Source organism: Electrona antarctica (genome assembly GCF_951216825.1).
Source record: "Electrona antarctica genome assembly, chromosome: 16".
Taxonomy (NCBI): Eukaryota; Metazoa; Chordata; class Actinopteri; order Myctophiformes; family Myctophidae; genus Electrona; species Electrona antarctica.
This window is the reverse complement of record NC_136797.1, coordinates 1492939-1508768: the sequence shown is the minus strand read 5'-3', so window position 1 is coordinate 1508768 and position 15830 is coordinate 1492939. Positions and strand designations below refer to the sequence as shown.

The following is a 15830-nucleotide window of genomic DNA, read 5'->3' as shown; positions in this document are numbered from 1 at the left end:
AGCAACGTTTTCGTTCAATTTCGCTCCCACACAAGAGGCACTACATCATTTTTGCTCCATAAAAGAGATTTATAGGTAGAAAGTCAAAATAAAAAAGTTCTCCACATTCCGTCCTGCAGTATTTTTATAATCGGTGGTCAAAACCGGGACTATTTCTTACTAAGCGTACTAATCTCTGCAAGGGGAGTGGTGTGGTTTTGGTCACATGGACCAATCGGGTCGCAGTTTCATTCCCTTCCCATAATAACAACAGCATCGAGCTGCAAAGAAGAGCAAAATAAACTAAAACAAAGACAAAAAGTGCGTAAAGACGAATCCAAACGATGCTATATGCATGTTTTATTAGTACAGAAGGAGGACGTCCAGGATTTTACTGAGACAAGGTGGGAAACGTACAGATCCTGAGCTTAATTTGTTTGGACGGCGACAGTAAGGCTGTCGCTCAAACTTATTGCGCTGATTTGGATTTTGCCTATACGCGTTCCGGAAGACGCTGGCTCCGTTTCACGCAACGTGTTACCGCGTTTTATTGATAAGAACGACTTATTTCGGCCGAGAAACGTTGCACACAGACGTTGGGAGAAGAACCAGATGCAGACGCAGTGGCGGGTCCGTCAGACAGCATCAGTGCTAGCCATGGTTCACATGACGCTCGTATGACAGTCATGTTTCAGGGCTACATCAGCGCCAACGGAGCCACGTCTGAAACTCCCAAAAAAGTGGACAAAACTCTGTGGAAAACGGCAGAATCTTTCACGTCTGCAGGTAAGCAACCACACACACACACACACACACACACACACACACACACACACACACACACACACACACACACACACACACACACACACACACACACACACACACACACACACACACACACACACACACACACACACACACACACACACACACACACACACAGCAATATGGCCAAGTGGGGGATTTTAAAGAAAACATACATGCCAATGGACTGTCAAATATTGATTTGTCATTTTATGATTGATCATGGTGCTTACTGTACACTGACAGGCCTATTTTTTCCATTACATCAGAGGTCTTTGATGAGCTGTGTTTGATGCCAAGGCTTTGGGGATAGTAGGAAGACAAAATGTGTCGGTTCCTTTGCCCATATCAACAGCTATGTGTGAATTTCTGTATTCATACTGTACATGTATTGTTGGGAAGGAAGTGTGCGCCGTGTGGATAGACAGAAAAGGCCCTGGTATTGTGATGAAGTGAATTTATATTATGTATCATTGATAAAAAATGTGTTGCTAAAACACCAGCTGCTGATTAATTGAGTACTATATCAACAGTTTGCCAAAGAAAAGATAAGGTAGGAATGCCAGGGAGGTCACAGCATGGCCATCACTGCAGACACACACACACACACACACACACACACACACACACACACACACACACACACACACACACACACACACACACACACACACACACACACACACACACACACACACACACACACACACACACACACACACACACACACACACAGCATTTTATTCCATTGCCTTCACCCCCCTCCCCTCTTAAATAATTTCTTGTAATAAATATACAAAACACGCACCAGTACTGCAGTCACAGATTTGTGTGAGTTGTGTGAGTTATTACATTGCATTCAACACAATGCACATTTCAAAAGTAAGGCAACAACTAGCCCCTCTCGGGACCCCTCGGTTAAGCTCTTTTCATCGCTTCCCCGTAGGGTCCCTGAGAATGCTCTATGGTAGACAGATGTACATACCCTCCGTTCACGCCGTACGGCGCTCCGCTTAAGTGTCGGTGAGATGTTTCAAAGATGCATAAAACGGCTATAGGAGACAACGGAAACGTGGGAGAAATAGCATTAAGCACCGATGCCGTTTTTTCCATTTTGGCTGCTCTGAAATTCTCTCTTCCTCCCTTCCTTGACTTCCTCATTGACTTCCCATTGTACCGCCTCCTGCACCGAGACTGGCTAGCTGCGCGTCCCTACGTTCCTGCCTCTGATCTGCTCTGTCTCAGCTAGCCAGCCCCGGTGCAGGAGGCGGTACAATGGGAAGTCAATGAGGAAGTCAAGGAAGGGAGGAAGAGAGAATTTCAGAGCAGCCAAAATGGAAAAAACGGCATCGGTGCTTAATGCTATTTCTCCCACGTTTCCGTTGTCTCCTATAGCCGTTTTATGCATCTTTGAAACATCTCACCGACACTTAAGCGGAGCGCCGTACGGCGTGAACGGAGGGTATGTACATCTGTCTACCATAGAGCGTGGAATAAATACTCAGGGACCCTACGGGGAAGCGATGAAAAGAGCTTAACCGAGGGGTCCCGAGAGGGGCTAGGCAACAACATACTTTTTGTCTGTTTTTAGTTACCATGTTGACAGCACAACTCTTTGCACATGCTAAGTATTTGTGTCTGTGTGTACCGTACACGTGTGTGCTTTCAGAAATGAACAACCCTTTGCTGTCAGCTATAACATCTTCTGTGAACGAGTCATCCGTCAAAGGATTATAGATAAACCAAGAGATCCTGAAAATTAACCTGCTAAAGGAGGAACTTCATAGACACAGTTAAGAAGACTGAGGATGCTGATGCTTCAGACTACAGGTAACTGAAATACCATGTGTGTCTTTGACAGTTCTTGTAAACAAAACAAAAAACATATTCATACTGAAAAGTTTACATTTGATTGATTTATCCTGTCATAAGAAAGGCTATAAAATAAAACTGGATGGATGGATGGTTCTCATTGTGGAAAAAAAAATCCCTTCATTTATACACTCATCTTTCTCTCTAATTTTATTTTGCAGGCAGGATAAACTGAAAAGGTGGTTGGCCCGTGATTTCCCCCAGCTGGTGTTCCACTGCCCTGCAAGCGCAACATCTCTGAAATGGTTTTTGTTGATACATTAACAGCAGATAAACTGTTAAACAGGCTACCTAATCCATCAGACACAACAACAGTCAACCCAGGTAAACCAAGCTGAAAGTGACAATGAACACACAGATAGTACTCCTGGACAGCAAACTACAGAGCACACAAGGGCACTGATATTAAAGACACTTAAGTGAATCTCTCGGTATGAATTGCTCGGTATGAATTGCCCGTGGCCTCCTACAGCAGAGGATTTAAATGTGTCCGAAGTGAAATTGTTGTGCCAGTTGAACTATTCAATGTAATTGCCTGGATTATTGGTGCATCAGAGGCACCAACACTAGCCTGTTATGTTGATATTCCTGAAGATGTATACCTAAAGGTTTTCATTCAACCTTTATTTAAATTCTCTAAGTCACTGTGTCTTGGTCTAACTGTTGGCCATTTAACAGGTCTGTTCATCCAATGTTCTGTCACTACTGAATAGATTAGGACATTGTGCTTCTTGCAACACAGTTGTCAGTCTAGACAATAGCCTAGCTCAACTACAACTTCTCTAAGGGATTCTCAAAGAAGGCACCAACTATACTGGTGTGGGGTAGCATTGATTTTGGGGAGGAGACACTGGGCACACATTAAAAGCACCTCCTAGCATCCCTGTACAACAATACCAACAGTCTAAAAGACGAGGGCCACAGAACTTGTTTCACGATGAAAGTGTTCCATTGCAGGCAGAAACATACAGGTTGAACACTGTGTGCTGCCAAACAGAACTGGCATATGTTTTGTGTGAAGTACACATAATATGCTGAAGCATGTACAGTGCCAAGCTGGATAGAGGATTTACAATGCTACAACGTGATGCCACTATGGCTACATAGGGGGCATTGACAAATGACAAATGTCATTACATGTACAAATGTGACACTTTGTGGTATTTGAATAAATGTAATAATTCTGACCTTTAGTGCATTAATTTGTAGTCTTTTGCATTATTCCAATTTAGGGGGCGTGGTAACATTTTGGGCCAAGGTGTGCTGGTTTTCTTTAATGACTTTCATTACACAGTAGGTTGAGACATTTTTTATGTATGAAATAAGCTTTTGGCTAAATTTACTATGTGTATGCTTCATTGTTCTGGGTGACAATCACTTAAGGTGAAGAGTTTTTTTTAACAAATTTGCTACATTTCATGATCTAAATTCACATATGAGTAAACTATGGCACAAATACTTGTTGCAGATGTTAGGTATATATATTTATGACATTTGAGAAAGATATTGTGTTGCCAAAATCAATAGAACACATTTTAAAAGCAAAAACAGCAGCATACAATTTTCGTTTTTTAGTTATACACTTTCATATACATTTCTGGCTTGTGACAAAATACTGCAGGATATTATGCGGAGAACTTTTAACCCAACGTCCAGAAGGGTATTGTCTATGCAAAAATGCATTGAAATAGTAGTGCCAAAGACATGGGAACGAAAATCATTTTCTAGGCACTTTTTCTTGGGTCGCAGCACGGCCTAATAAGACAGTTGACACTAAAGGGCTATATATGTAGGATGCAGATGTGATGTAAACTGTAACGTAGCTTAGCGTAGCGTAGCTTAGCGTAGCGTAGCGTAGCGTAGCGTAGTAATAGCATAGCATAGCATAGCATAGCGTAGCGTAGCGTATCTTACCCTGCAGTTCTGGGCTTGTTCCTTCAGGCCGTGGATGCTGCTGCCGTACGCGCTCAGGTCAGACATCAGAGCTTCATGCTTCTTCAGCAGAGCCTGGGGGAACACACGCACACACACGGATACGGTTTCTCCCTCGTATTTCTAGTTTATTGAAATACCGGTAATGTCATGCACATTTTGTCCAGTGCATAGCCTACTGCAGGCCTGGTTGACTAGATTTAGAAGACATGTGTCCAGTGCATAGCCTACTGCAGGCCTGGTTGACTAGATTTAGAAGACATGTGTCCAGTGCATAGCCTACTGCAGGCCTGGTTGACTAGATTTAGAAGACATGTGTCCAGTGCATAGCCTACTGCAGGCCTGGTTGACTAGATTTAGAAGACATGTGTCCAGTGCATAGCCTACTGCAGGCCTGGTTGACTAGATTTAGAAGACATGTGTCCAGTGCATAGCCTACTGCAGGCCTGGTTGACTAGATTTAGAAGACATGTGTCCAGTGCATAGCCTACTGCAGGCCTGGTTGACTAGATTTAGAAGACATGTGTCCAGTGCATAGCCTACTGCAGGCCTGGTTGACTAGATTTAGAAGACATGTGTCCAGTGCATAGCCTACTGCAGGCCTGGTTGACTAGATTTAGAAGACATGTGTCCAGTGCATAGCCTACTGCAGGCCTGGTTGACTAGATTTAGAAGACATGTGTCCAGTGCATAGCCTACTGCAGGCCTGGTTGACTAGATTTAGAAGACATGTGTCCAGTGCATAGCCTACTGCAGGCCTGGTAGACTAGATTTAGAAGACATGTGTCCAGTGCATAGCCTACTGCAGGCCTGGTTGACTAGATTTAGAAGACATGTGTCCAGTGCATAGCCTACTGCAGGCCTGGTTGACTAGATTTAGAATACATGTGTCCAGTGCATAGCCTACTGCAGGCCTGGTAGACTAGATTTAGATACAAATGATTCATTATTCATATGGAGAAATCCTGTCGTCTGGGGGGTTTTCTGGCTCAAACAAGTGCTCTGAATTTCCTGCTGTTTGTGATGTCACAGTCTGCAAATGGGATTTGCCAGCAGATGGCAGATGTTTTCACTGTTTTGCCTGTTTTCATTGCAGCTCAAAAGGCTTCCAAACCCCAGATAAAACTCACTGAATGTTCAAAGTTCAGGTTGTTGGGTGTGATTAAGGTCATGAAACCTAAAAGATTGACACCCAGTGTCAATTATCTAATGTAATCCTGGGCGCTACACTTCCTCTGCCAACCTGTGGGGGCAACGGACTGACCTCATGCTCCCTTCTATGCATGAGGAGTCCAAGCTGCTTCTTTTCACCTGACAGGGAGGGGGGGGTTTCCCCGGGCGGACGTATCGCGTGGAAGGAACACGGTATTCCGACCAGTTCCTTTCCCCTCCATCAGGCGCCTCGGCTGGCCAGGGGGAGGCAGTATAGAGACCAGGATCACTGTATGTTTTTGTGAGAGTACCTCGGCAGAGTCCTCGTCCTTGCCGTAGTCCTGGCTCCCCACGATGGGCTCCTTCTCCCTCATCCACGACTCGGCCTCGTTGGCGTCGGCGAAGTACTGTTGGGCCTGCAGCGAGTCCTCCAGGTCGGTGCGGCGCTGCCCGGCCTTGGCCTTCAGAGAGTCCCAGCGGCCCGTCAGCTCGCCCAGCCTGGCCCGCACGTCCTCCAGCGCAAAGTGGCCTGAGGAGGGAGGGAAGGAAGGAAGGAAGGAAGGAAGGATGGAAGGAAGAACAGAAGGAAGGAAGGAAGGAAGGAAGAACAGAAGGAAGGAAGGAAGGAAGGATGGAAGGGAGGAAGGAAGGAAGGAAGGAAGGATGGAAGGAAGGAAGAACAGAAGGAAGGAAGGAAGGAAGGAAGGAAGGAAGGAAGGATGGAAGGAAGAACAGAAGGAAGGAGGGAAGGAAGGAAGGAAGGAAGGAAGGAAGGAAGGAAGGAAGGAAGGAAGGAAGGAAGGAGGGAAGGAGGGAAGGAAGAACAGAAGGAAGGAGGGAAGGAAGGAAGGAAGGAAGGAAGGAAGGAAGGAAGGAAGGAGGGAAGGAAGGAAGGAGGGAAGGAAGGAGGGAAGGAAGGAAGAACAGAAGGAAGGAAGGAAGGAAGGAAGGAGGGAAGGAAGGAAGGAGGGAGGGAGGGAGGGAGGGAGGAAGGAAGGAAGGAAGGAAGGAAGGAAGGAAGGAAGGAAGGAAGGAAGCAGTGGTTTGATTTTAGTTTTTTAACCCATTTAGGCCTGACCTCAAAATTAAAAAGAATCTTCTAAATCCTCCAGTTTTCTGAAATAAATATTTTCACGACTTTTTCAAAAATAGCAGACCTACAAGCTCGTAGCGCGCCACTCGGTGGCGCGCTACGAGCTTGATCTGCTATTTTTCAATAGCTAAATTATAACATCATGTTTAAAACACCAAAAGGGGTTCCCGCCCAAAATGGGTTAAGTCATTGGTTTCTTGAATAGTTTTCAGTTAGGTTTAGTCACATTTCAGTCACCGGGAATGTGTTCCGTGTTACAAGATCTACAAGCTCACAAGTGAGCTTGTAGATCGGCTATTTTCAGCATGCAACCAAGTGTAAAAATGACTCATACTGGATCTCTTGTCCACTAGTCCAGGGATACTCAAATAGCTGAACATGTGGGCCACATTATGAAAATGGCCAGGGGCCAGTTGATAAAATGACATTAATGTTACGTTTTATTTACCTTATTTCCACATGACGTATGAAAAGACAAGTGCAATGTGCATTCTTTTTTGGCTTGCCCATTTTATGTGCAATTAGTACATTCAACACAAACAACTGTTTCCATAAAACAAACATAGGCTACTTCTCTATAAGTAGAATGATGAACAGGCCTATTTAATTTATGCTAAAGGAGAAGAGAGAGAGCAATGTGTTTAATGTGTTTAATTTATGCTAAAGGAGAAGAGAGAGAGCAATGTGTTTAATGTGTTTAAATGTGTTTAATTTATGCTAAAGGAGAAGAGAGAGAGCAATGTGTTTAAATGTGTTTCATTTATGCAAAAGGAGAAGAGAGAGAGCAATGTGTTTAAATGTGTTTCATTTATGCTAAAGGAGAAGAGAGAGAGCAATGTGTTTAAATGTGTTTAATTTATGCTAAAGGAGAAGAGAGAGAGCAATGTGTTTAAATGTGTTTAATTTATGCAAAAGGAGAAGAGAGAGAGCAATGTGTTTAATGTGTGTAATGTGTTTAATGTGTGCAAAAGGAGAAGAGAGAGAGTAATGTGTTTAATGTGTGTAATGTGTTTAATGTGTGCAAAAGGAGAAGAGAGAGAGCGAGGACATGTGTTTGTGTTTGTGGCTCAAACTTTGTCTAATATAGTTTTAGAGCAGTGGTTCTCAAACATTTTCATGCCAAGAGCAAAGGACCCCCAATGTTTTTTCAATCTACAAAAATAATCCCAAAATCGCTTATAAACAGATTTGGCAACACTGGTCAGAAAGGACCAGTGTTGCTTCTTTTTGGCTTTTTTTGTATAGACCTGGTTGCTTGTTTCTACCATAGAGTTATACTGGCAACACTAGCTGGATATGAACGTGCTGCTCGTCGTCGCGTCTGTCAGTCCCAGCTCCGTGACTGGGAGATGGGACTGTGGATAGTCTGGAGTTAAATCCATATAAAAGTACCACACAAGTGTATCGCGACTGTGACCGCAAGTTAGAAACCTGTGTGGCTAAACGAGGCACAGCTGTTTACAATGCGATGCCAAATGAACAGCGGGGGCTTTGCTTTGGATCTGGATGAGTTGCACTGGTTTCTCAAGCGCTTTTTTTGGAGTGGAACGTACGACAAGAGCAACATGTAAATGGAAGGCAGTTACTAGATATTACTCCCCTGGAGTAAACATCCTAACAAGGGGTCTGAGAAGGGAGTGCATTGCAAGGGGGGCTTTGATAAGGGCGCGTTCGGAAATAGCGCACTGAGCGCACTGTGCAATGCAAACTAATAGGCCAGTGTGCTCCTGTGCGGTATTTCCGAACGCGCCCGAACAGAGGCGTGTTTGTCAACCCAGATATTTCATGGTGCTGCTGGATCGATACAGCAGCCTTTCTAGAGAAGAAACAAAAACACCACTAGCCCACATTAAACTAAAGAGGTTTTCAAGACGTTTTGGCCATTATCTCTGGAACGGGAGGTCCAATCTGCTCAGTTTAAAGTGCGTTGGATACGTGATAATCAGGACATTAAGCACATTGGTTTGGCGGGCCAGTCAAAATTGTGCCGCGGGCCGGAGTTTGAGTATCACTGCACTAGTCCCTTCCCAAACAAGTCTGGAGCTCTCCGGTTGAGCTGTTGACCCTCGCGACCAGACTACGGATAAGCGGTTGAAGAGGGTACGATGCTACGTACCTTCGTCCACCATGGCGTCTCCCTTCTGGCTCACAGCCTTGATGCGAGGCTCGTGTCCAGAGATCTCCGCCTGGAGGGCCTGGTGCTTCTTCAGGAGGTTCTGGACGCCGATCAGATCTTTGCCTGGAAGACCCCGAGAATAGAGACGTAGAAATAGAGTTAAATAGAGAGAATACAGCCATAGAAATAGAGTTAAATAGAGAGAGAATACAGCCATAGAAATAGAGTTAAATAGAGAGAGAATACAGCCATAGAAATAGAGTTAAATAGAGACCTGAATACCTCTGTTGGTGGAGTGTATTAATGTGTGTACCTCTGTTGGTGGAGTGTATTAATGTGTGTACCTCTGTTGGTGGAGTGTATTAATGTGTGTACCTCTGTTGGTGGAGTGTATTAATGTGTGTACCTCTGTTGGTGGAGTGTATTAATGTGTGTACCTCTGTTGGTGGAGTGTATTAATGTGTGTACCTCTGTTGGTGGAGTGTATTAATGTGTGTACCTCTGTTAGTGGAGTGTATTAATGTGTGTACCTCTGTTGGTGGAGTGTATTAATGTGTGTACCTCTGTTAGTGGAGTGTGTACCTCTGTTGGTGGAGTGTATTAATGTGTGTACCTCTGTTAGTGGAGTGTATTAATGTGTGTACCTCTGTTAGTGGAGTGTATTAATGTGTGTACCTCTGTTGGTGGAGTGTGTACCTCTGTTGGTGGAGTGTATTAATGTGTGTACCTCTGTTAGTGGAGTGTGTACCTCTGTTGGTGGAGTGTATTAATGTGTGTACCTCTGTTGGTGGAGTGTATTAATGTGTGTACCTCTGTTAGTGGAGTGTGTACCTCTGTTGGTGGAGTGTATTAATGTGTGTACCTCTGTTGGTGGAGTGTATTAATGTGTGTACCTCTGTTAGTGGAGTGTATTAATGTGTGTACCTCTGTTAGTGGAGTGTATTAATGTGTGTACCTCTGTTGGTGGAGTGTATTAATGTGTGTACCTCTGTTAGTGGAGTGTGTACCTCTGTTGGTGGAGTGTATTAATGTGTGTACCTCTGTTGGTGGAGTGTATTAATGTGTGTACCTCTGTTAGTGGAGTGTGTACCTCTGTTGGTGGAGTGTATTAATGTGTGTACCTCTGTTAGTGGAGTGTATTAATGTGTGTACCTCTGTTGGTGGAGTGTATTAATGTGTGTACCTCTGTTGGTGGAGTGTATTAATGTGTGTACCTCTGTTGGTGGAGTGTATTAATGTGTGTACCTCTGTTGGTGGAGTGTATTAATGTGTGTACCTCTGTTGGTGGAGTGTATTAATGTGTGTACCTCTGTTGGTGGAGTGTATTAATGTGTGTACCTCTGTTGGTGGAGTGTATTAATGTGTGTACCTCTGTTAGTGGAGTGTATTAATGTGTGTACCTCTGTTGGTGGAGTGTATTAATGTGTGTACCTCTGTTGGTGGAGTGTATTAATGTGTGTACCTCTGTTAGTGGAGTGTATTAATGTGTGTACCTCTGTTGGTGGAGTGTATTAATGTGTGTACCTCTGTTGGTGGAGTGTATTAATGTGTGTACCTCTGTTAGTGGAGTGTGTACCTCTGTTGGTGGAGTGTATTAATGTGTGTACCTCTGTTAGTGGAGTGTGTACCTCTGTTAGTGGAGTGTATTAATGTGTGTACCTCTGTTGGTGGAGTGTATTAATGTGTGTACCTCTGTTAGTGGAGTGTGTACCTCTGTTGGTGGAGTGTATTAATGTGTGTACCTCTGTTAGTGGAGTGTATTAATGTGTGTACCTCTGTTGGTGGAGTGTATTAATGTGTGTACCTCTGTTAGTGGAGTGTATTAATGTGTGTACCTCTGTTGGTGGAGTGTATTAATGTGTGTACCTCTGTTAGTGGAGTGTGTACCTCTGTTGGTGGAGTGTATTAATGTGTGTACCTCTGTTGGTGGAGTGTATTAATGTGTGTACCTCTGTTGGTGGAGTGTATTAATGTGTGTACCTCTGTTAGTGGAGTGTATTAATGTGTGTACCTCTGTTGGTGGAGTGTATTAATGTGTGTACCTCTGTTGGTAGAGTGTATTAATGTGTGTACCTCTGTTAGTGGAGTGTATTAATGTGTGTACCTCTGTTGGTGGAGTGTATTAATGTGTGTACCTCTGTTGGTGGAGTGTATTAATGTGTGTACCTCTGTTAGTGGAGTGTATTAATGTGTGTACCTCTGTTGGTGGGAGTGTATTAATGTGTGTACCTCTGTTAGTGGAGTGTATTAATGTGTGTACCTCTGTTGGTGGAGTGTATTAATGTGTGTACCTCTGTTAGTGGAGTGTATTAATGTGTGTACCTCTGTTAGTGGAGTGTATTAATGTGTGTACCTCTGTTGGTGGAGTGTATTAATGTGTTGTACCTCTGTTGGTGGAGTGTATTAATGTGTGTACCTCTGTTAGTGGAGTGTATTAATGTGTGTACCTCTGTTAGTGGAGTTGTGTACCTCTGTTGGTGGAGTGTATTAATGTGTGTACCTCTGTTGGTGGAGTGTATTAATGTGTGTACCTCTGTTGGTGGAGTGTATTAATGTGTGTACCTCTGTTAGTGGAGTGTATTAATGTGTGTACCTCTGTTGGTGGAGTGTATTAATGTGTGTACCTCTGTTGGTAGAGTGTATTAATGTGTGTACCTCTGTTAGTGGAGTGTATTAATGTGTGTACCTCTGTTAGTGGAGTGTATTAATGTGTGTACCTCTGTTGGTGGAGTGTATTAATGTGTGTACCTCTGTTGGTGGAGTGTATTAATGTGTGTACCTCTGTTGGTGGAGTGTATTAATGTGTGTACCTCTGTTAGTGGAGTGTATTAATGTGTGTACCTCTGTTGGTGGAGTGTATTAATGTGTGTACCTCTGTTAGTGGAGTGTATTAATGTGTGTACCTCTGTTGGTGGAGTGTATTAATGTGTGTACCTCTGTTAGTGGAGTGTATTAATGTGTGTACCTCTGTTGGTGGAGTGTATTAATGTGTGTACCTCTGTTGGTGGAGTGTATTAATGTGTGTACCTCTGTTGGTGGAGTGTATTAATGTGTGTACCTCTGTTGGTGGAGTGTATTAATGTGTGTACCTCTGTTGGTGGAGTGTATTAATGTGTGTACCTCTGTTAGTGGAGTGTATTAATGTGTGTACCTCTGTTGGTGGAGTGTATTAATGTGTGTACCTCTGTTGGTGGAGTGTATTAATGTGTGTACCTCTGTTGGTGGAGTGTATTAATGTGTGTACCTCTGTTGGTGGAGTGTATTAATGTGTGTACCTCTGTTGGTGGAGTGTATTAATGTGTGTACCTCTGTTAGTGGAGTGTATTAATGTGTGTACCTCTGTTGGTGGAGTGTATTAATGTGTGTACCTCTGTTGGTGGAGTGTATTAATGTGTGTACCTCTGTTAGTGGAGTGTATTAATGTGTGTACCTCTGTTGGTGGTTTGTGTATTAATGTGTGTACCTCTGTTAGTGGAGTGTATTAATGTGTGTACCTCTGTTGTGGAGTGTATTAATGTGTGTACCTCTGTTAGTGGAGTGTATTAATGTGTGTACCTCTGTTAGTGGAGTGTATTAATGTGTACCTCTGTTAGTGGAGTGTATTAATGTGTGTACCTCTGTTAGTGGAGTGTATTAATGTGTGTACCTCTGTTAGGTGGAGTGTATTAATGTGTGTACCTCTGTTAGTGGAGTGTATTAATGTGTGTACCTCTGTTAGTGGAGTGTATTAATGTGTGTACCTCTGTTGGTGGAGTGTATTAATGTGTGTACCTCTGTTAGTGGAGTGTATTAATGTGTGTACCTCTGTTAGGTGGAGTGTATTAATGTGTGTACCTCTGTTGGTGGAGTGTATTAATGTGTGTACCTCTGTTAGTGGAGTGTATTAATGTGTGTACCTCTGTTGGTGGAGTGTATTAATGTGTGTACCTCTGTTGGTGGAGTGTATTAATGTGTGTACCTCTGTTGGTGGAGTGTATTAATGTGTGTACCTCTGTTGGTGGAGTGTATTAATGTGTGTACCTCTGTTGGTGGAGTGTATTAATGTGTGTACCTCTGTTGGTGGAGTGTATTAATGTGTGTACCTCTGTTGGTGGAGTGTATTAATGTGTGTACCTCTGTTGGTGGAGTGTATTAATGTGTGTACCTCTGTTGGTGGAGTGTATTAATGTGTGTACCTCTGTTGGTGGAGTGTATTAATGTGTGTACCTCTGTTGGTGGAGTGTATTAATGTGTGTACCTCTGTTGGTGGAGTGTATTAATGTGTGTACCTCTGTTGGTGGAGTGTATTAATGTGTGTACCTCTGTTGGTGGAGTGTATTAATGTGTGTACCTCTGTTGGTGGAGTGTATTAATGTGTGTACCTCTGTTGGTGGAGTGTATTAATGTGTGTACCTCTGTTGGTGGAGTGTATTAATGTGTGTACCTCTGTTGGTGGAGTGTATTAATGTGTGTACCTCTGTTGGTGGAGTGTATTAATGTGTGTACCTCTGTTGGTGGAGTGTATTAATGTGTGTACCTCTGTTGGTGGAGTGTATTAATGTGTGTACCTCTGTTGGTGGAGTGTATTAATGTGTGTACCTCTGTTGTGGAGTGTATTAATGTGTGTACCTCTGTTAGGTGAGTGTATTAATGTGTGTACCTCTGTTGGTGGAGTGTATTAATGTGTGTACCTCTGTTAGTGGAGTGTATTAATGTGTGTACCTCTGTTGGTGGAGTGTATTAATGTGTGTACCTCTGTTAGTGGAGTGTATTAATGTGTGTACCTCTGTTGGTGGAGTGTATTAATGTGTGTACCTCTGTTAGTGGAGTGTATTAATGTGTGTACCTCTGTTGGTGGAGTGTATTAATGTGTGTACCTCTGTTAGTGGAGTGTATTAATGTGTGTACCTCTGTTGGTGGAGTGTATTAATGTGTGTACCTCTGTTGGTGGAGTGTATTAATGTGTGTACCTCTGTTGAGTGGAGTGTATTAATGTGTGTACCTCTGTTAGTGGAGTGTATTAATGTGTGTACCTCTGTTGGTGGAGTGTATTAATGTGTGTACCTCTGTTAGTGGAGTGTATTAATGTGTGTACCTCTGTTGGTGGAGTGTATTAATGTGTGTACCTCTGTTAGGTGGAGTGTATTAATGTGTGTACCTCTGTTAGTGGAGTGTATTAATGTGTGTACCTCTGTTGGTGGAGTGTATTAATGTGTGTACCTCTGTTGGTGGAGTGTATTAATGTGTGTACCTCTGTTAGTGGAGTGTATTAATGTGTGTACCTCTGTTAGTGGAGTGTATTAATGTGTGTACCTCTGTTAGTGGAGTGTATTAATGTGTGTACCTCTGTTGGTGGAGTGTATTAATGTGTGTACCTCTGTTAGGTGGAGTGTATTAATGTGTGTACCTCTGTTGGTGGAGTGTATTAATGTGTGTACCTCTGTTAGGTGGAGTGTATTAATGTGTGTACCTCTGTTAGTGGAGTGTATTAATGTGTGTACCTCTGTTGGTGGAGTGTATTAATGTGTGTACCTCTGTTAGTGGAGTGTATTAAATGTGTGTACCTCTGTTGGTGGAGTGTATTAATGTGTGTACCTCTGTTGGTGGAGTGTATTATTGTGTGTACCTCTGTTAGTGGAGTGTATTAATGTGTGTACCTCTGTTAGGTGGAGTGTATTAATGTGTGTACCTCTGTTGTGGAGTGTATTAATGTGTGTACCTCTGTTGGTGGAGTGTATTAATGTGTGTACCTCTGTTAGGTGGAGTGTATTAATGTGTGTACCTCTGTTTGTGGAGTGTATTAATGTGTGTACCTCTGTTAGGTGGAGTGTATTAATGTGTGTACCTCTGTTGGTGGAGTGTATTAATGTGTGTACCTCTGTTGGTGGAGTGTATTAATGTGTGTACCTCTGTTGGTGGAGTGTATTAATGTGTGTACCTCTGTTTGTGGAGTGTATTAATGTGTGTACCTCTGTTGTGGAGTGTATTAATGTGTGTACCTCTGTTGGTGGAGTGTATTAATGTGTGTACCTCTGTTGGTGGAGTGTATTAATGTGTGTACCTCTGTTAGGTGGAGTGTATTATGTGTGTACCTCTGTTGGTGGAGTGTATTAATGTGTGTACCTCTGTTGTGGAGTGTATTAATGTGTGTACCTCTGTTGGTGGAGTGTATTAATGTGTGTACCTCTGTTGGTGGAGTGTATTAATGTGTGTACCTCTGTTGGTGGAGTGTATTAATGTGTGTACCTCTGTTAGTGGAGTGTATTAATGTGTGTACCTCTGTTGGTGGAGTGTATAATGTGTGTACCTCTGTTGTGGAGTGTATTAATGTGTGTACCTCTGTAGTGGAGTGTATTAATGTGTGTACCTCTGTTGGTGGAGTGTATTAATGTGTGTACCTCTGTTGGTGGAGTGTATTAATGTGTGTACCTCTGTTAGGTGGAGTGTATTAATGTGTGTACCTCTGTTGGTGGAGTGTATTAATGTGTGTACCTCTGTTGGTGGAGTGTATTAATGTGTGTACCTCTGTTGGTGGAGTGTATTAATGTGTGTACCTCTGTTGGTGGAGTGTATTAATGTGTGTACCTCTGTTAGTGGAGTGTATTAATGTGTGTACCTCTGTTGGTGGAGTGTATTAATGTGTGTACCTCTGTTGTGGAGTGTATTATGTGTGTACCTCTGTTAGGTGGAGTGTATTAAATGTGTGTACCTCTGTTGGTGGAGTGTATTATGTGTGTACCTCTGTTAGTGGAGTGTATTAATGTGTGTACCTCTGTTGGTGGAGTGTATTAATGTGTGTACCTCTGTTGGTGGAGTGTATTAATGTGTGTACCTCTGTTGGTGGAGTGTATTAATGTGTGTACCTCTGTTAGTGAGTGTATTAATGTGTGTACCTCTGTT

The 15830-nt window shown here is 43.1% G+C and overlaps 1 protein-coding gene across 3 annotated transcripts in view; it reads right to left on the bottom strand.

The window, feature by feature from the left end:
• The window catches only part of sptan1 (spectrin alpha, non-erythrocytic 1), a 162225-nt gene that overhangs the window by 84027 nt on the left and 62368 nt on the right, over window positions 1-15830 (bottom strand). For all 3 annotated transcript variants that reach the window (XM_079525073.1, XM_079525074.1, XM_079525075.1), the window contains exons 18-20: window positions 8952-9074; window positions 6054-6271; window positions 4573-4665 (exon numbers count right to left, since the gene is read on the bottom strand). In XM_079525073.1, coding sequence (XP_079381199.1) covers window positions 4573-4665; window positions 6054-6271; window positions 8952-9074 — 434 coding nt within the window. The remainder of the gene's footprint in view (window positions 1-4572; window positions 4666-6053; window positions 6272-8951; window positions 9075-15830) is intronic.